Here is a 17,891-nt window from a genome sequence, read left to right on the forward strand (position 1 = left end):
GAAAAAAGAGCAAGTTAAATCCAACATAAACAAGAAAATAAATAATAAGAATTAGAACAGAAATCAATGAACTTTAAAACAAGAAATCAATAGAGAAGCCGAGGCCGGTTTGGCTCAGTGGATGGAGCGTCGGCCTGAGGACTGAAGGGTCCCAGGTTTGATTCCGGTCAGGGGCATGTACCTGGGTTGCGGGCATATGTTTCTAACTCTCTATCTCTCTCCCTTCCTCTCTGTAAAAAATCGGTAGAATACATTTAAAAAAAAAAAAAAAGAAAAAGAAATCAATAGAGAAAATCAAAGAAACCAAAAGCTGGTTCTTTGAAAAGATCAATAAAATTAATGAGCCTCTAACTAGGCTAAGAAAAAAAGAAAGACTACAAATTACTAATAACATAAATGGACTAAGGGAACCACTGCAGATCCCATGGACATAAAAAGGATAATCAAGGAATATTATAAATACTATAAATAATTTGAGCTATTCTATGCCTAAAAATTTGATAGCCTAGTTGAAATGGACCAATTCTTTGAAAGGCACAACCAATCAAAACTTGCACAAGAAGAAAAAAACAATCCAAATAGGTTCATATCTATCAAATAAGTTGAATAATAATAATCCTCTAAAATATAAAGCACCAGGCCCAGATGGGTTCATTCACTGGTGAATTCTGCCAAACATTTTATGGAAAAAATTATACTGATTCTCTACAACCTCTTTCAGGAGATATAAACAGAGAGAATACTTGCTAACAAGTTCCATGAGGACAACATTATCCTAATATCAAAACAGACAAAAACATTATAAGAAAATAAATGTACAAATCCATATAGCTCATAAACAGAGATGCAAAAATCCTCAACAAAATATTAGCAAATTAAGTCTGACAATGTGTAAAAAGAATTATACATCATGACCAAATGGAGTTTTTCCTAATGCAAGGCTGGTTCAACATTCAAAAATCAGTTAATGTAATCTATCACATCAACAAGCTAAAGAATAAGTATCATATTATCACATCAATGGACAAAATCCATCACCCATTCATGATAAAAATTCTCTCCAAACAAACAAACAAACAACTAAGGATAGAGGAGAGCTTCCTCAACTTGACTAAGAATCTCTAAAAAAAACCTATAGCTAACATCACACTTCATGGTTAGAAACTCAAAGCTTTCCCACAAAGACCAGGAACAAGGCAAGGATATCCCCTCTTACCACTGCTTTTCAACACTATACTGGAAATCTTATCTAATGCACTAAGACAAGAAAAGGAAATAAAAGATATATAGACTAGAAATGAAGAAATAAAACGGTCTTTGTTCACAGATGACATGGTCATTGAAATAGAAAATCTAAAAGAATCAATAAAATACTGCTAGAACTAATAAGCTATTATAACAGGGTTACAGGATACAAGGTTAATATACAAAACTTGATCCCTTTCCTATATACCAGCAGTTAACAAGGGAAATTTGCAATTAAAAACACAGCACTGTTAACATTAGCACCCCAAAATGAAATATGTAGGTATCAATCTGACAAAATATGTATAAGATCTACATGAGGAAAACTACAAAACTCTGATGACAGAACTAAATAAATGGAGAAATAGTCCATTGTTCATGGGTAGGAAGACTTGATTAGATGTCAGTTCTCCCCAACTTAATCTGTAGATTCAATGCAATCCCAATCAAAATGTCAGCAAGATATTTTGTAGATATTAACAAACTGACTCTAAAGTTTATATGGAGAGGCAAAAGACTAGCCAGCACAATATTGAAGGACAAGAACCAAGCTGGAGGACTGACGCTACCCGACTTCGAGACCTACTATACAGCTATAGTCATCAGGACATTGTGGCAAGAGCAAAAGAATAGACTTGTTGATGTATCAGTGGAACAGAACAGAGAGCTCAGAAATAGACCCACATAAATACAGTCGGCTAATCGTTGACAGAGGAGCAAAGGCAATGCAATGAAGCAGAGATAACCTTTCCAACAAATGGTGCTGGAATATCTGGAAAAAAATGAAAACTGGACCCAGACTTTATACCCTTCACAAAAGTAACTCAAATGGATCACAGACCTAAGTGTAAAAGTCAAAACTATAAACTCCTATAAGATAACAGAGGAGAAAAGGTAGATGACTTTGGGTTTATCAGTGACTTTTTACATGCAACACCAGGGCACAATCTATGAAAGATATTAACTGATAAACTGGACTTCATTAAAGTTAAAGATTTCTGCTCTTCAAAACACTGTCAAGAGAATAAAGACAAGCTATAAGACATATCAGATAAAGGACTGTTATCCAAATATACCAACCCAAATTTTAAAAGGGCCAAAGACCTTAACAGAAATCTCATTTAAAAAAAAAAAAAGATACACAGAGGGCAAGTAAGCACATAAAAAGATGCTCCACATCATATTTCTTCAGAGAAATGGTGAGATACCTATTAGAACGGCCAAAATCCAAAACACTGACCACACTACATGCTGGCAAGTCTGTGGAGCAACAGGAACTCTCATTCTTTGCAGGTGGGAATGCAAAATGGTACAGCCACTTTGGAAGACTGTCTGACGGGTTTAGATTTTTTTCTGGCAAAACTATACATACTCTTACCATATGATCCAGCAGTCATACTCCTGGTGTTTGTGTAAATGAACTGAAAACTCATGTCCGCACAAAACTGCACAGAGCTGTGTGTAGCAGCTTTATTCGTAATTGTCAATAGTTAGAAACAACCAAGACATCCTTGATTAGGTGAATGAGTAAACCTAGACAATATTATTCAGTACTGAAAAATAAATGAGCTATTAAGCCATGAGAAGACATGGAAAAAGTTAAATGCATATTACTAAGCGAAAGAAGCCAATCTGAAAAGACTATGATTCCAACTATGCGACGTTCTGGAAAAGGCAAAATTATGGGGCCAGTAAAAAAGATGAGTGGTTTGGGGTTAGGAGGGAGGAAGGGATGACTAGGTGGAGCACAGAGGATTTTTAGGGCAGTGAAAATATCCTGTGGATACATGTCATTATCCATCTGTCCAAGCCCACAGAATGCACAACACCAAGAGTGAACCCTAATGAAAACTATGGACTCTGGATGACAATTACATGTGTCAGTGTAGGTTCATCAGCTGTAACAAATGTTCCACTCTGGTGGGGATGCTAATGGAGGGGAGGCCATGCATGTGTGGGGGCAGGGGGCTGTAGGGACTCTGTAATTGTTCCTCAGTTTTGCTGTGAATCTAAACTCTAAAAAATAAAATCTGCCCTGGCAGGTTTGGCTCAGTGGATGGAGCGTCAGCCTGCGGACTGAAGGGTCCCGGGTTCGATTCCGGTCAAGGGCATGTACCTTGGTTGCGGGCACATCCCCAGTGGGGAGTGTGCAGGAGGCAGCTGATCGATGTTTCTCTCCCATCGATGTTTCTAACTCTCTATCCTTCTCCCTTCCTCTCTGTAAAAAATCAATAAAATATATTTTAAAAAATAAAATAAAATCTATTTTTAAAAAAGCAATGACTTCACGAAATTTCTTTTAAAAGAAAGTTTCCAAGAACTGAACATGTTTCCATTTGAAAGGGCCCCCAGGGTGTCTGCCATCGTAGATGAAAACACACAGCACATCATTGCAAAATCTGGAACTTGGGGACCAGGAAAATTTCCTACAATTTCCAGAGAGAGAGAGAATTAGAACAGGTCTGGATTCACAAAAGCCTTTGCACTTCTGAACAGCAGTATTGGAACGTAGGAGGCAACAGCACACGCGTTCAAGATTCTGAAAGAAAATTACTTCCTGCCTGAAACTGTATGTTTATTAGAATGTGTCCCGGGATGCAAAGAACAGGGAAGTCAGCTAAGAGAGAGGCGAAGGGGCTCCCGGGCAGCGGTGGCCGGTGGCCGCTGTGTAGAAGGGTCAGAGGGCAGCTGCCCCTGTCACGGCAGGTGGGCAGGCCCTGAGGAAGACTTCTCAGGAAGATGACATTGTGAGAATAACTCACGAACCCGAGTCTCTTGAGAAGAGATTTATTAGGTGGCCCAGAATGTAAGGCTAAAGGACTGATTTGAACATAGAAAACTAAGCCAATGGGAAAACAAGATTTTTTTTAAAAAGGTTTTCTATGGTATATTTTTGTATTTTTTTCTTTTATTGAACTTATTGCGGTGACACTGGTTAACAAAATTGTACATGTTTCAGGTGCAAGACAATTTTTAATCCCAGAGGAAATGAGTTTTGAGGGAAAATAAAAATAATCACAATTAACCATGTGTCAGCGATGAATATGTTAGCATAATTATGTAAATGATAGACAAGGCTTTTGACCGACTGAACGTATGATTTATGTATATTGATAGGACACAGTGGAGGAAGAATGGTAGGGAGAAAGAGAAGTAAATATTCAGCTAAATTACACATAATGGCTACACCTGAAAATCAAGAAATTTGGAAACCTGAGGGGGTAAATACCAAGAAAAACAGAAAATGGTGGTTTTTCTGGAGAAGAGGCAGGTCTGACAGGTCTGAGACCTTACCCCACTTGCACGCTAACCAGTTTGCCACAGTTTCATGGATGCCGACAGAAGACATGGAACTCTGGGATCAGAGACAAAGAACAGTTTAGTTTCACAGCGGCACTAACTTTGTGTTTGTAAGCTAGTCTCTAAAGGCCAAATTCTGTGAAGGCCACGTGTTAACATAAAATTTTGTAGTTACATCAATATTGAGTAAATTTGTTCATATGTTAAATTTTAATTTCCCGGTTTCACTGGAATGTGAATTCACATTTACAAATGCCGAGGTAGTTTAAGAACCTAAAGTGAGGTCTGAATACTACTGAGCACTGTCTTGCTGCAGTTATTGTATCCAAATTCTAGGAAAAATAAATTGATGCTGGAAGTTGAAGAGAAAAAAAAAGGTAGTAGGGAGCCCAAGCTTCATGGGCGGGAGCGTGCAAAAGGCAGCCCACTGATGATTCTCTCTGACCATCTCTCTCTCCCTTCCTCTCTGAAATACACACACACTCTCCCGGGAGACAAAGAGGGCAGCCAGTGCCTGACTCAGGTGTGCAGAAATGCCAGAGAACAATGGAGAGCTGGTTCTCAAAACTGCTGTCATTCATCATCAACCTCCTTGAGTTATTTTTTAAAATTCGCATGCACATAAAACTTCCGTAAAAACACAAACCTACGATATTTCAAATGATTCAGACAACTCATCCAGCCCCCACTCCTACCGACTAGGCATATTTTCTTTCCAACGGAGACCCGCGGTTGAAGACAGCGGGAAAAGGAGGTTTTCTGAAGCCTTGCCCAGGGGGGGCCGGTGGGGTGGGCGGGGCTGAGCGCTGGGCTGCCCCGGACCGGACCCAGCGGCTGCCAAGGGCCGGGAGCAGCCCTTCTGTACTTTGTGTTGAATGGAGCCCCGCAGAAAGTCAAGAAATAGCAACGCAGTCGGCTGGCCAGCGGGGCTCAGCTCCCGGGCCCTGGTGGCGGGACAGGAGGAGGGGCGGGCGGTACCAGCCGCTTATCAGCCCCATCTCCCATTACATAAGGCCGCGCCCCTATCTCCCCGGCATCGCCGCCAGCGCACGGCCAGCGCATCTTCTCCCACACACAGCAGCCTGCCCACCGCTCCCCGCCTGGGTTCGGCTGGTCCTGGGGAGTAGGCAGGCGTTGACTCATCCTGACAGGGCTCCCCGGGACTTGCACAGCCCAGGGTGGTTCCCCAAACCTTCCCCCATCCAAGACCCCAGGCAAAGATGCCCTTGGCCCTATTCTACCCATGAAGAATCGGAGGCCCACAGAGGGGTCACACAGCCAGGGAGCAGCACTCCAGGCACTGGGAGCGGGGACAGGGGTGGGTGGGGAGGGGGTACGCGAGCTGCAGGGGCTGCCTTCCTTCAGGGCGGGCAGTTGGGTGGGAGCTTAGGATTTGGACAGAAGAGATGGGGGACAGTGTTGCCTGTGGGAGGAGAGGGGGTAAGGCTGGGAGGCTGCAGAGCGGGAGAGAAGCTCCTGCATCCCTAAAGGCCCTTTTGAGGAGATTGGGCCCCACAGGGGGGAGGGGGTGACAGGGAGCCTGAGCAAGAAGGCAGAGAGGGGGCTGGAGGGGGAGGCACTGGCTTAGGGGAGGGAGGAAGTGGGTGAGAGGGTTTGACATCAGCACACAATAGGCAAATGCTGCCGTCTCTGTTGTGGGGGTTTCTGCAGGAGTTCTAGAGAAATGAGGGAAGGGCAGGAAACAGCTACGTGCCAGGGTCCCTGCAGGGGGTGGGCTGTGCCAGGGACCCAGGAGCGGGCTTCACTGTGCAGAAGGGAAACGGGGTCCGCAGAGGGCACGGCTTGGTTTCCACAGAGGCTGGTGGGCAGAGGTGGGCAGTCCACTCCCTGACCTGGGACTGACCGGAGCAGTGAGGCCGCCCAGCAGGACGGGCCCACACTGAAGGCCGGTGGGGCAGGGCTCCCAGTGTCCAGGTGGCCTGTGCTCCCGTCAAAGCCACGTGGAAAAGGGAAGGTCCAGAGGGTCTGCCTGGATCTGTTGGTGGAGACCCGGAATCTGGACTTTTAAAACCCCTCACACAGCGGGGCTGCTGGGAACCAGGAGGCCCTGAGGAGTGGACCTCATTCCGCTCCTGTCCTGTCTGTACTTTGTATCCGAAGCAAGCATCCCTTCGGGAACGCAAAGACCGCTTCATTGGAAAATAAACCCCCAACTCCCCATATCTGGGGGACTGGGGTCCTAGCACTGTCCGCCGAGCACACGCGGTGGCCCAAAGGGGTCTGAGGGCAGGAGCGGGGCAGGCCCTCGGGTGGCCACCAGGCAGGACTGCTGGCACCCCAGCAGCAAGGCTGACCCGGCCCCCCAGGCCCTCTCACCTGCCCCCCAGGCCTTCTCACCTGCCCCTGGAGAAAACCCACCAGATCTTGGAAACTGCCCAGACCCCTGTCATTAGTAAGTCCACAAGAAATCAAACACTTTCCTTTATGCGATGCTGGATTTTCCACAAAGTAAAATCAAGATAAGTAAATTGTGGTTTCTAGATAGTGGCTGACAACGCGGGGACCAGGATGTGAGGCGTCACCTTGGGCCTATAAAAGCTGCCACGAGAGACCAAGGCCACAAGCGCTCAGCTCGGGCCAGCCTGCGCGTCTGCTCTGCTCCTGCTCCTGCTCCTGCTCCTGCTCCTGCTCCTGCTGGTCTGCTCGGGGCTCCATGGCGCTCTGGCTGACCCTGGTCATCGTTCTCACCTGCTTTGGCGGCCTCGCCTCCCCGGGCCCTGTGCGCCCCCTCACGGTCGTCAAAGAGCTCATTGAGGAGCTGGACAACATCACCCAGAAGGTGAGTGCTGGTGCTGGTGCTGGACTCTCGGAACTGGTCATGGTCTGGGCCATGAAGGCTGGGCCTGGCGCTAAGATGCCCGTGGGTCAGGAAGAAGCCCCACGGGCCAGGGGCCGGGTCCGAGGGAGAGAGAGGGGCCAGGCTGGGGTGCCGCAGAATGGGTGGACCCATGAAGAGATTTGGCAGAGCCCCAGGGACCGCCTGTTCCCTGGCCTGGCCCTGCCTGCCGAGCAAGCGCCTACCCAGCCGTTCCTGATCAGAGAAAAGCAGAGAAGGGCCAGCGCCCGCTCAGAACCACCTGGCCTTTGCCAACGGGATTTGAATGCAGTCATGGGCTGTTATTCCGAGCCTCCTCATTGAGCCCATTCTTGTGGAAGGTTCGCGGGCAGGGGCAGGTCCTCTCCTGGTGGTGGCAGCTCACGCTTTCTGAGCGCTGATCATGTGCCAGGCCTGGGGCTGGGGCTTATGCCTCAGTTCACCCTGTCGGCCACCTCGAGAGGCAGGTCTGATGACCCCGTTTTACTGACTGGGCCTCAGCGCACTTAGTTCACAACAAACAGATTCAACACGAGCGCCACGCTCTGAACTGCGGGGGAACTGCGGCGCCCACAAGGCAGGGTAGATCCCCACGCCTCCATCTGCGTGGCCCGCCGCCTTCCCTGCCGGCCCCCTCCTGGCCTGCCCGCAGCGTCTTCTGCCCTCAGTCCTGGCTGTGGCGAGCGCCACACAAGGCAAAAGACCGCTTCACTGGAAAAACAAGCCGTGGCAAGCGTCCCTTAGTGGTTGTGTCATTCAGTTTTTCTCCCTCGAGGCCCCTGGAGAATGGGTCTCCCCGATGTGCAGAGAAGAAAATGGGGTTCAGAAACACTGAGGTGGCCAGGCCTGCCTCAGTGCGACACCGGGGGGGGGGGGGGTGCTTGTGGGACTGATCCCCACGAGACCTGCCTGGGCCCCGCCAGCACTCGCTTACTGTCCTTTGCTCCCCCAGGCCCCGCTCTGCAACGGCAGCATGGTGTGGAGTGTCAACCTGACAGCTGGCTCGGTACGGACCCCTTGGGCACCAGGACCCCAAGGCCTTCCCGCTCACAGGGCTTGGGGGGCTCTAGGCAAGCTTAAAGAGCTGCTCCCTCCCTCCCTCCCTCCCCCCAACCCCACCTCCACCAGACCTCTCAGTACCCCCTGGCCACGCACTGAAGGTGTGAGGCTGGGGTTGCCCACAGGCCTGACACCGCCTCCTCCCCCACGCAGTGCTGTGCAGCCTTCGAGTCGCTGATGAACGTGTCCGACTGCCCTGCCATCCAGAGGACCCAGAGGATGCTGAGCGCTCTGTGCCCTCGGAAGCCCTCAGCCGGGGTGAGGCCCCTGCCCCGCACCCCGCCCTGCACCCCTCCTGCAGCCCTGGGCTCGCCCTGGGGGCCCCAGGGGCCCCGGCTGAGCATCTGAAGCACCCACCCACCTGGGGGCGGGTCCCCTGTGGCAGCAGGCACGTGGCCCTGGGATGTCTAGGACCTGGAATGAGGGGCCACGTCTGTAAAATGAGTCAGGACAGCGGTATCCACCCATGGGTCTTCTCTGAGGACCCAGCACGCCCAGCCCCGGGGAACCCCTGGCGTTGCCACTAATGCACGGGCCTCTCTCCCACTGCAGCCGGCCTCCAGCCCGCCCGTCCGCGACACCAAGGTGGAAGTGACCCGGCTTGCCAAGGACCTGCTGCAGCACCTCAGGAAGGGTGTTCGCCAAGGGAAGTTCGAATGAGAGCAACAGCGGGAACCGAACCAATGGCCCCGCTGTTGGCAGAGCTGACCCACCCACTTGAGTTGCAGATTCGTTTTCCTTTCATGTGTCAGACATTTCTTCGGGGAGGTGGGGCGAAGGGGGCGGGAGGGGGTGACATTTCCTTAGCTTCGACCTCAGCCTGTGCTGCCTGCCTTCAGCCCTGCCCGCCGGGCGGCCCCTGGCCCTGGTGCCTGGGGCTTGAGGCCCCACATGGTGGGCCTCCTCCCTCCGGGGCTCCAAGCTCAGTGGAGGGAGGTAAAAACATGGCCCCACCTGACCTCCCCTTCCTTAGGGCGAACTAGCATTAAGTGGGCACTGGCCTTGCCAGCGGGAGGGAGGGGCCTTCCCAGCGGGCGACTGAGGCAGAGCGCAGGCCTCCTTCTTGGCCTTATTTATTCCTGTGTGTTATTTAAACAAGTGTCTGTCTGTGCCGGGGGCGGGGAGGGACTGCTGCTGCCAGAACTCGGGGCCAAGGAGACTCGGCTCCAGCACTAACGCAGCGGCGCAGAGCCCTGGGAACAAGTACTGTGTGCAAACCCTGCTACCTCACGGGCCGGGGCGGAGGCTCCTGTCTGCAGCCGGCAGCCGGCCCTCAGCCAAAGAGTAATTTATTGTTTTTCCTTGTATTTAAATTTAAGTATTAAAATATGTTATCAGAGTTAATAATATATATACGAGCAGCCTAGAACACTGCATGTGGTATGTGTGGACTCGGGGGGAGAGGTCATTCAATAAATATTTCCATTGGCTTTGCCAAGCTGGAAGCCAGAATAAAGGTGGTGACAAGAGACTCACGGTGTTTGCCTTTTATTTTATCTGTGGGAATGCTGGCCTGTGTCCCTAAGACTCTGTGGAGCTCTCCTGGAAACCAGCTAATTGGAGGGGGGGCCTGGGATGGGCGGAGGGGGAGCGAGGGATGAGACCTCGGCAGAAAGAAAGTGAGCAAGCCCCTGGGGGAGGCCTGGCCTGCAGGAAGTGCCCTCACCTCCCCCTGCAGAGAGTGGGAGGGGGGTGGGGGGGCCTGGGCCAGGATGTCAGGGTTCAAGGAGGGCGTCTGGAGCAGACGTTGACCTCAGAGTCATCTCATGACCACGGCTCTTGATGAGGAGCCAGCCTGCGTCTCCCACACAACCTCTCTGAGGCTCAGAGAAGAGGAGGTGACTTGTTCAAGGTCACACGAGGATAAATAAAGCCAGGATTTGAACCCAAAACTCAATCCAACTCCACTTAACAACACTTAACAACCCTGCCTCCCTGTCCAAGTGTCATCTGGCCCGAATGCATGGCCTTTGTAATATTTTCATCCATCTGCTTGGGCATCTTCCCTGATGGGGCGCTCACTGCCTACTCTTCAGGGACAGCCCATTCCATTTCCAAACATTTCTCGTCACTAGTGAGTACGCTCGCCACCTCTCTCTGCTCCTCCCCTGGCCTCGGCCCGTCTGGGAGCAGCGGCCTCCGCGAGCTGGTGTCCTGGTTTCCATGGAGAACCTTTGGGCGGTGCCCCGAGCAGAGGACTGCCCCAGAGGACGGGTGCCTCTGCAGTGGGTGGTGGGTCACTGGAGACCAGTCTTAAACTCTGGCAGGCGGCGCCCTCCCTGGAGAGCCCAGAGCCCCTGGGAACATCTGCAGTGATGCTCAGAAGTCAGTGGAGGCGGCCGCCCAGGAGCAGGGAGAGCTTCCGCAGGCAGCAGAGGTCACGGCAGGCCGTGTCCTGGGGCGGATGACCACACAGACTGCGGTGGAGGGACCCTCACTTGGCTCTCAGGCAGAGGTGAGGGAAGAGGTCACAACTGACGAGGCAGGATGTTAGGGATGTTTGGCCCTGAGAGGGAAGACCTGGGAGTGGGCATGGGAGCTACGTGTCCCACGGGCTGTCCGCAGCAGGGACTGGCTGGTCTCTGTGGCCCCACTACGTTAGCTGAGGACAGCCTGTGGCCTGCTCTGCACCAGCCTTCTGGGCAGGTGATGACCAAGACACCACATGCACTCAAGGCCGAGCCCCAGCCGGGTGTCTTTAGACGATGGAGGATCTGAGGAAGGCCCTCTACCCTGGAGGGTGGGGACAGGAGGCAGATCTCCACTATCCCCCTCCATCCAGAGATTCGAAAATTTTAAGGCCAGAAGTATATTTATGGAAGATTAATTATAAAATTTAGCATCTATCTGCTGGTAGCATCACTTTTGACTCATGTCCTCTCTGTCCAACCAGGGCATTGGCGTATCTGCCCAAAGGAAGACGGAAAGTCTGCCGCTGAAAGTCCATGTGAATCTCCCAAACAGAGCCTGGGACTGAGGCTGGTGTTGGGGAGGGCCCCTTAGGGTTTCCCGGGGCTGTATTCTGAGCCCTGCAGTCCCAGGGCCCTGCAGCGGGGTGCACAGTCCCCACCGGGCCACCGGGCTTCACCACTAGGGGGCCGCCGAGTGCCACATCCTCAGCCACCCACAGCTCCCGCCCGCACCTCTGAGCTGTCCCTAGACAGGGCCTGTGGCCGCCAGCGCCAGCGTGTGTGCGGCGAGTCAGAGATGGCGTCCAGGGAGGACGGATGCCTCACAGAGCACAGGACCAAGCCACTTCTGGTGGCAACAGGGAGAAAGGGAAAAAGAGAAGAAAGAGAGTACAAAGGTCTGTGTCAGCCACTGCGGCTGGGCGCACCTGGGTGTTTGCTGGGAGTTTTCTCTACCCCATCCCCTTGCTTATCTTCCTGAAGGAGGCAAGGGCCGCCCCGAGAGAAGGGGGAAGAGGCATGGTGCTTGGTGAGTGGGAGGGAGATGCTGATTGTGGGGCCCAGAGAGGGAGCCCCCTGGCACCTCGGGAACCCCAAGCTTAGGAGGTTTCACTGGAAGGGGGGCTGGGGCTCAAGTGAGAAATGAGAAGCAAGTGAGTTTCCGGTGAAGTCGGCACCAAACACCTCTGTTTGCTGCTCAGATGAGAAGTCAGAAACCCTCGAGTCACCTCAGGGGTTCTCCGAGGGTGGCCCCCGAACGGCTCTGGGCCTAGGAGGACAGGGCTGCCTGTGTCCCTGCGCCCCTGCAGCTGGGAGGCCGGGGTTTGTCCAGCCCAGCAGCTCGTCACTGTTCGTTATGACGAAGCAGGGAAGTGCCTTTTGCTTATGATCTCAATTCAGTTGGTCAGTTTGAGCAAAGTTTGACTTTGGCTTCCCTTTGGCTCCCGGGTGAGGAGGCCCGCCGGGGCCAGGCTGACGGTGCTCCCGGGGCGGGGGTGCCCTGGCGTGGGACACGCTGGCCAGGTGGCCTTTCTGGAGGGCCGAGCCAGTGTCAGAACCGGTGGCTGTATCCACGATCACCCGCCCACACACTAGGCCCACTCCTACCCTGAAAAAGAAAAGCCTTACAGTCTCATTATCTTCGTTCTTTTCTTGGCTCCACCCAAAAGCAGCAGAGCAAAAGGTTTGCACCAACGAACTTTCCCAGATCAACTGATTTCCCGGCAGCCAGGGAGGGCCCCATGACGAAGCCGGTGAGATCCCAGAAGCCGTTTCTACTTACAACCTCACTTTCTGTTACGCTCTCTCCCTTCCCCTCCGCAGTGCCTCTCTTATGGAAAGTAATTCTCTCAGAGCGTCTCTCAGAGCTGCCCCCAGCCCCGTGCCCTGCCTGGGCAGACCTCCCTGTGGCCACTGTGACACAGACGCCAAAGTTAAACAGCCTCTCTCACCAGGTCCGCTCCCGCGGCACTCAGACACGCCTGTGGCCCCACAGCCCCTCCTGAAGCCCACGGGGCGTCCCATGGAGGCCAGTGCCCGATGGCCTGCTGACCACGCCAGGCAGAGGGCCCGTGCCCCCTGCCCAGCCTGGGCCTGGCCAGGAGGAGCCACAGTGATACCACATTAGAATAGCAGTTTCTCATTATTATCTCTTCTTCTAATCTCTGGTTGCTCACATTTCCTATAATGAGCATGCATTCATTTCCCACTGGGAGACAAAGACAAAACTAATTGAGAACAAAAAGAACATGAAACTGATGTCATGAGGGAGCAGATCAAAACTAGGGTGGGGAAGGGGCCAGTAGCACCCCTGGGTGGGCCTGGCTCCGTTCTAGCCCCTCCCCGGGGCCCAGCTGGACGTTTGCAAGGGCCTGGGAGGCAGGAGGCCCAGCTGCCCTCCTCCCAGGGCTGGATCCCCAGGCCCATCAGATCTTGTCCTTGGGGGTCGTCACCCAGCCCTGGCCGACCAGGCTGGGGCAGGGAGACCAGGGGGAGCTGGGCAAGTGGCCGAAATGACATCAGTGCCCTGGGGGCACATGGAGAGGTGCTGCAGACTCCTGGACCAGCTTTCCTCTCTCAGAAAGACCTTCCACCTGCTTCTCAAAGAAAAGAGAAGCCAGGGCCCATGGCCCACCATGCGCTCAGGGGAGCGGGAGTCCAAGGCCCTCCTGCCTCGGCTCCCTCCTCCCCTGGTCTCCTTGTCCCCTCGTCCCTTGGGAGGGTCCTCCCTGCACCTGTGCTCAGAATCCCATTCCCCCCTGCCTTCTCCAGGGACTTGGGGCAAGGACTTCAGGGTCCAGACAGCCCTGGCTCCCAGTCCCCACTGGGCCCTGACTTCCCTTGTTACATAGGCCAAGTCTCAGCTGCCCCTCCATGGAATGGGGCGCTGACCACTCCTTCAACAGGGATCTACCGAGGCCTTTACCAGGTGCCAGGCACTGTTCTACGCTCTGGTCAACTAAACAAGGTTGCGTCTAGTGGGGACACAGAATCCACAAACAAGAGAACACCGAGCCCTGACCGGTTTGGCTCAGTGGATAGGGTGTCAGCCTGCGGACTGAGGGGTCCTGGGTTCGATTCCGGTCAAGGGCATGTACCTGGGTTGCGGGCACATCCCCGGTGGGGGGGTGTGCAGGAGGCAGCTGATCGATGTTTCTCTCTCATCGATGTTTCTAACTCTCTATCCCTCTCCCTTCCTCTCTGTAAAAAATCAAAAAAATATATTTTAAAAAAAAGAAAGAGAGAACATGGAGTGTGCAGGTTGGGCGGGGGGGCTCCAGGGGCAGAGAGGCAGGGGGGCTGCCATGCTGTGAGGGGCGGTCAGACAGGTCCTCCAGGTGAAGTCATTCAGAATGGGGCGTGATGACATGAGGGAGGGAGAAGGGCGTTCAGCATAATGTGGGACAAGAACAGGGAGTGAGGACGGCAAATGCTAGAGCCTGGAGGGGGGGGGAAATGGAACGCTCCTCCCAGCAGTGTGGCCGGAGCGGAAGGTTCCCAGGCTTTGCTCCAGGTGGGAGAATGCACCACCATTTGCTCTCATTTAACAGACGCCCTCGTGTGGAGAACGGAAGTGGGCCGAGGGCCGGAGCAGGTCGCTAGTTGGGAGGCTCCTGCCGAGAACCCAGGTGGGAAATGACAGGGGATGTGGCAGTGGAGGGTGGGGCAGGGGCAGACTCTGGGGATGTGTGTGTGTGTGTGTTACCTATGAAATATACACTTACATGCATATACCATGAACATAAATGCTATGTTATATGTAAAAGCATAAATACTTGTATATTATATCTAAAAAGTAGTAAACATACATTTAAGTTTTCTATCTACATCATTTTAAGAAATCTCTAAATGGCCCGCGCCCATCCCAACAGGCAGCCATCCAGTCTGGAGGCCGTTTGAAGGCAGAGGATGGTGCGGGCGCCCTGAAGGGCGGTGCCATTCGCTGAGCTGGGGGAGCCTGTGCTCAAGTGTGTGCCTTTAAAAACTAACTGCTGATCATGCGTAACCGCCACGCGCAGCCAGCACCCTCCTCCAGGGCGTCTGCGCGGACGCTCACACCGTCCACACTGCGTCCCGTCCCGTCCCCGCAGCATCGAGACGCCGTCTCAGTGATTCACCAAGAAGCTCCTATCACTAAGCCCAGCCTAAGTGCCTCTGCCCTTCCCTTTCCTGACCCTGAGGAGCTCCTTGCCCCAGACTGTCCAGGCCGGGGCCCCTCGCAGGCTCCATGGCTGCCTGCCTCCTCTGCCTCCTTCCTATTCCAGTCGCTGAGGGCTGCAGGCACCCGCGTCCCACGCCCCCTTTGCTCCCTCTCCTCCTCTGTGCAGAGCTGCACGGCTCAGTTCCTGGTCCCCCCACCCCACCCCACCCCATCCCTGCTAAGCTGCCATCACCATTAACAGCAGCCCCAAGCCAGAAACCAGGCATCCTCCGGCCTCTCGCCCTTCCTCACCCCATATCCAGCAGCCCTAAGTGCTGACAGTCGGCATCATGATGGTGATAATGATAGCTGGCATCTATTAAAGGCTTTCCACGTGCCAGGCACCACACAAAACACTTTATATTTATAACCTTATATCATCTTCCCACACTCCTATTATTTTTTTTCAATCTTCACCCGAGGGTATTTTTTAAATTGACTTTAGAGAGGAAGGGAGAGAGGGAATCATTGATGTAAGAAACATGGACCAGTTGCCTCCCGTATGTGCCGCGACCCAGGATCGAACCCGCAAACTTTTGGTGTACGGACAGCTCTCCAACCAACGGATGTACCAGCCAGGCCCCCCCTCTTATTCATTAGCCCAGTCTCACAGAGAAGCCTGGACAGGGTGAGTGGCAGAGCTGGGACGCAGAACTGCCAGGTCCCGTGGGCTCCAGACACACATGGCCTTCACTTCCACACTCCCTGGCCACAGAGCCCCTCACACCACAGCCCCCCAGCCCACCACCCCGCCCCATCCACGCAGACAGATGGGACGGGCAGTGCTCTGATTGGCTCCCCCTCTGCCCTTCCTCAGGTCCTCCAGGGCCTTCCCCGCTGCCCCCCTGCTCCCAGCTGGGCCTACCTACTCATCTCTGCCAACATCACTCCCTTGGAGGGCTCTCACTTGTGTTCATGAATGCGGCCACCAGAGGAGCTGGGAGGGGCTCCTCGGTGTGTTGCCCTGCGCTGCTGACACTGGAGGAAGACGATTTGCAGGGCTGGGGGCTGGGACAACCCATCACCGATCACTGGGGGGGGGGGGGGGGGCACAGGAGGCTGGGCTGCCCTGCTCCACCTCCATGCCTCTCCCCTTGAATGCTTACAATTCAGTTCCCGACCTTGGAGTGAAAGCCTGCACCCGCATTGTTCTCCGGGAGCTGTGGAAGGCAGGAGGCAGGTGCCACATTCCTGTTCCCTGGGGCTGGGGCAGGGAGGTTTACTCCTGAGTTCGGGGAGTTGGGAGAAGCCCAGGCCACAGCTCTGCGGTCCCTTCACTGGGGCTTCAGGGATGTTTCTCGAACTTCAGACCTGCAGTGGCAGCTTCAAGGGCAGAAGTCCTTCCTGTGGGTCGTTCCTTTAGAGCTGTGGGCCCAGCCCGGAGCTGTGCAACCACCCTCCCTCCCCCAACATTCTACACGCACCTACTTTCCTGCATCAGATGCTTCCTGCCAGCGGAGCCACAGCAGCATCTACTTCCTACAGAGAGTCCAGCACGGACAATGAGGGCTGCAGTGCAGCAGCTAAGGGGACTCCCCAGAACAAGGACAGGGCCTCAGAGACTGAAAAGAGGACACACCCAGGAGGGTCCGTGTGGGGAAGGGTCCGCTGGCACAACCTCCGCTGGCCCTGCCCGGGCCCAGGCTCGGGCTGGCCTCACACATTAAGTACCACAGTCATTGGACCAACGGAAGATGTGATGCGGACGGTGCTGCCGCTGCTGCCACATCCAGAGCATCCAGAGCGCGTTCTGTGTCCAGGCACGTCTCTGGCGACTCTAACATCACCTTGTTTATTCCTGAGCCCCCATGAGGCCGGTAATGTGTCTCCCTCACTTTACGGAGGAACCTCTTGCTCGCTCCTCACAGGAGTCCCACGAGGAACTACATTATTCCCATTTCACAGGTGAGGGAACTGAGCCCAGAGAGTTAGTGACCCGCCCATGATCACATGATAGACGAGTGGCCTGTTTGCTAAACTCTAAACCCCAGTGCTCCTAACTGGTACGGCCCAGGGCCTGAAAGGGAAGCGCTGAGGCCACACAGGTGTGGGGGGAGGGCGGGAGGCACTTGTCATCTGCTCTCACAAAGGGGAAAGGGAAGAGGGTCCTCAATCTGCCCGCCTGGGACCCCACAGGCCCCGCCTTTCTGGCCGCTGCCCAGGCAGCCACGGGAGAGCGCTGCCACAGCCACGCTGCAGGGGACGGTTCGTTTCTACTTCCCTTCGAGGGGACCTCTGGTCACTCCCTGTTGTTCTGGAAAGTTAAGCCTTTCCCCCTGGCCTTCTCCAACCAGTGGAAATCCAAAAACAAAGCTGTGTTCTGCTTCCGGGCTACTGGTTCCCATTTCTATTCCTTTTCTGATCCGTCTGTGCCCGGAGCCCAAGCCCGGGGCTGGCCCTCAGTGAGGTGGGCGCTCACAAAACCACTGCTGGACACACGATGGCTGTTCTGTGCCTCTCAGGCACCCCTCAGCAAGGCCCGCTGACCCTGCCTCGCCAGCATCCACAAGGCTTTGTGGGGTGCACACTGCCTGGATTCCCCTCCAGTGCATCCGCACTCCCAAGTTCCCTCCTGTTTCACCGGAACTTTTCCTCAATAAAGGAGGAGCACCATTTTACTCCAGGTAATAGTCCATCTGAGTTGAAGTCCCCACCTGTTCTGGAAGGAGCTGCCTGCCGCCTCATACACCCACTTATCTGTGCAGTGACGGATTAACTTCCCCAGCAGAAAAACAAACAATCCCATTGAAAATGGATTTTCCATAGAAGACATGCAGATGGCCAAGAGGTCCATGAAAAGATGCTCAACATCGCTAATCATCAGAGAAATGCAAATCAAAAC

The 17,891-nt window shown here is 53.6% G+C and overlaps 1 protein-coding gene across 1 annotated transcript; it reads left to right on the forward strand.

Moving 5' to 3' along the window:
* Window positions 1-7,219: 7,219 nt before the first annotated feature.
* IL13 (interleukin 13) lies at window positions 7,220-9,100 on the forward strand (the record flags this gene model as incomplete). The annotated part of the gene is made up of 4 exons (XM_081092779.1): window positions 7,220-7,345; window positions 8,334-8,387; window positions 8,594-8,698; window positions 8,993-9,100. 4 exons carry the CDS (start codon window positions 7,220-7,222, stop codon window positions 9,098-9,100), a joined length of 393 nt encoding a protein of 130 aa, XP_080948905.1.
* Between the last annotated feature and the right edge of the window lie 8,791 nt (window positions 9,101-17,891).

The sequence above is a fragment of the Myotis nattereri genome (assembly GCF_964212035.1).
Source record: "Myotis nattereri genome assembly, chromosome: 5".
In the NCBI taxonomy this organism is placed as follows: Eukaryota; Metazoa; Chordata; class Mammalia; order Chiroptera; family Vespertilionidae; genus Myotis; species Myotis nattereri.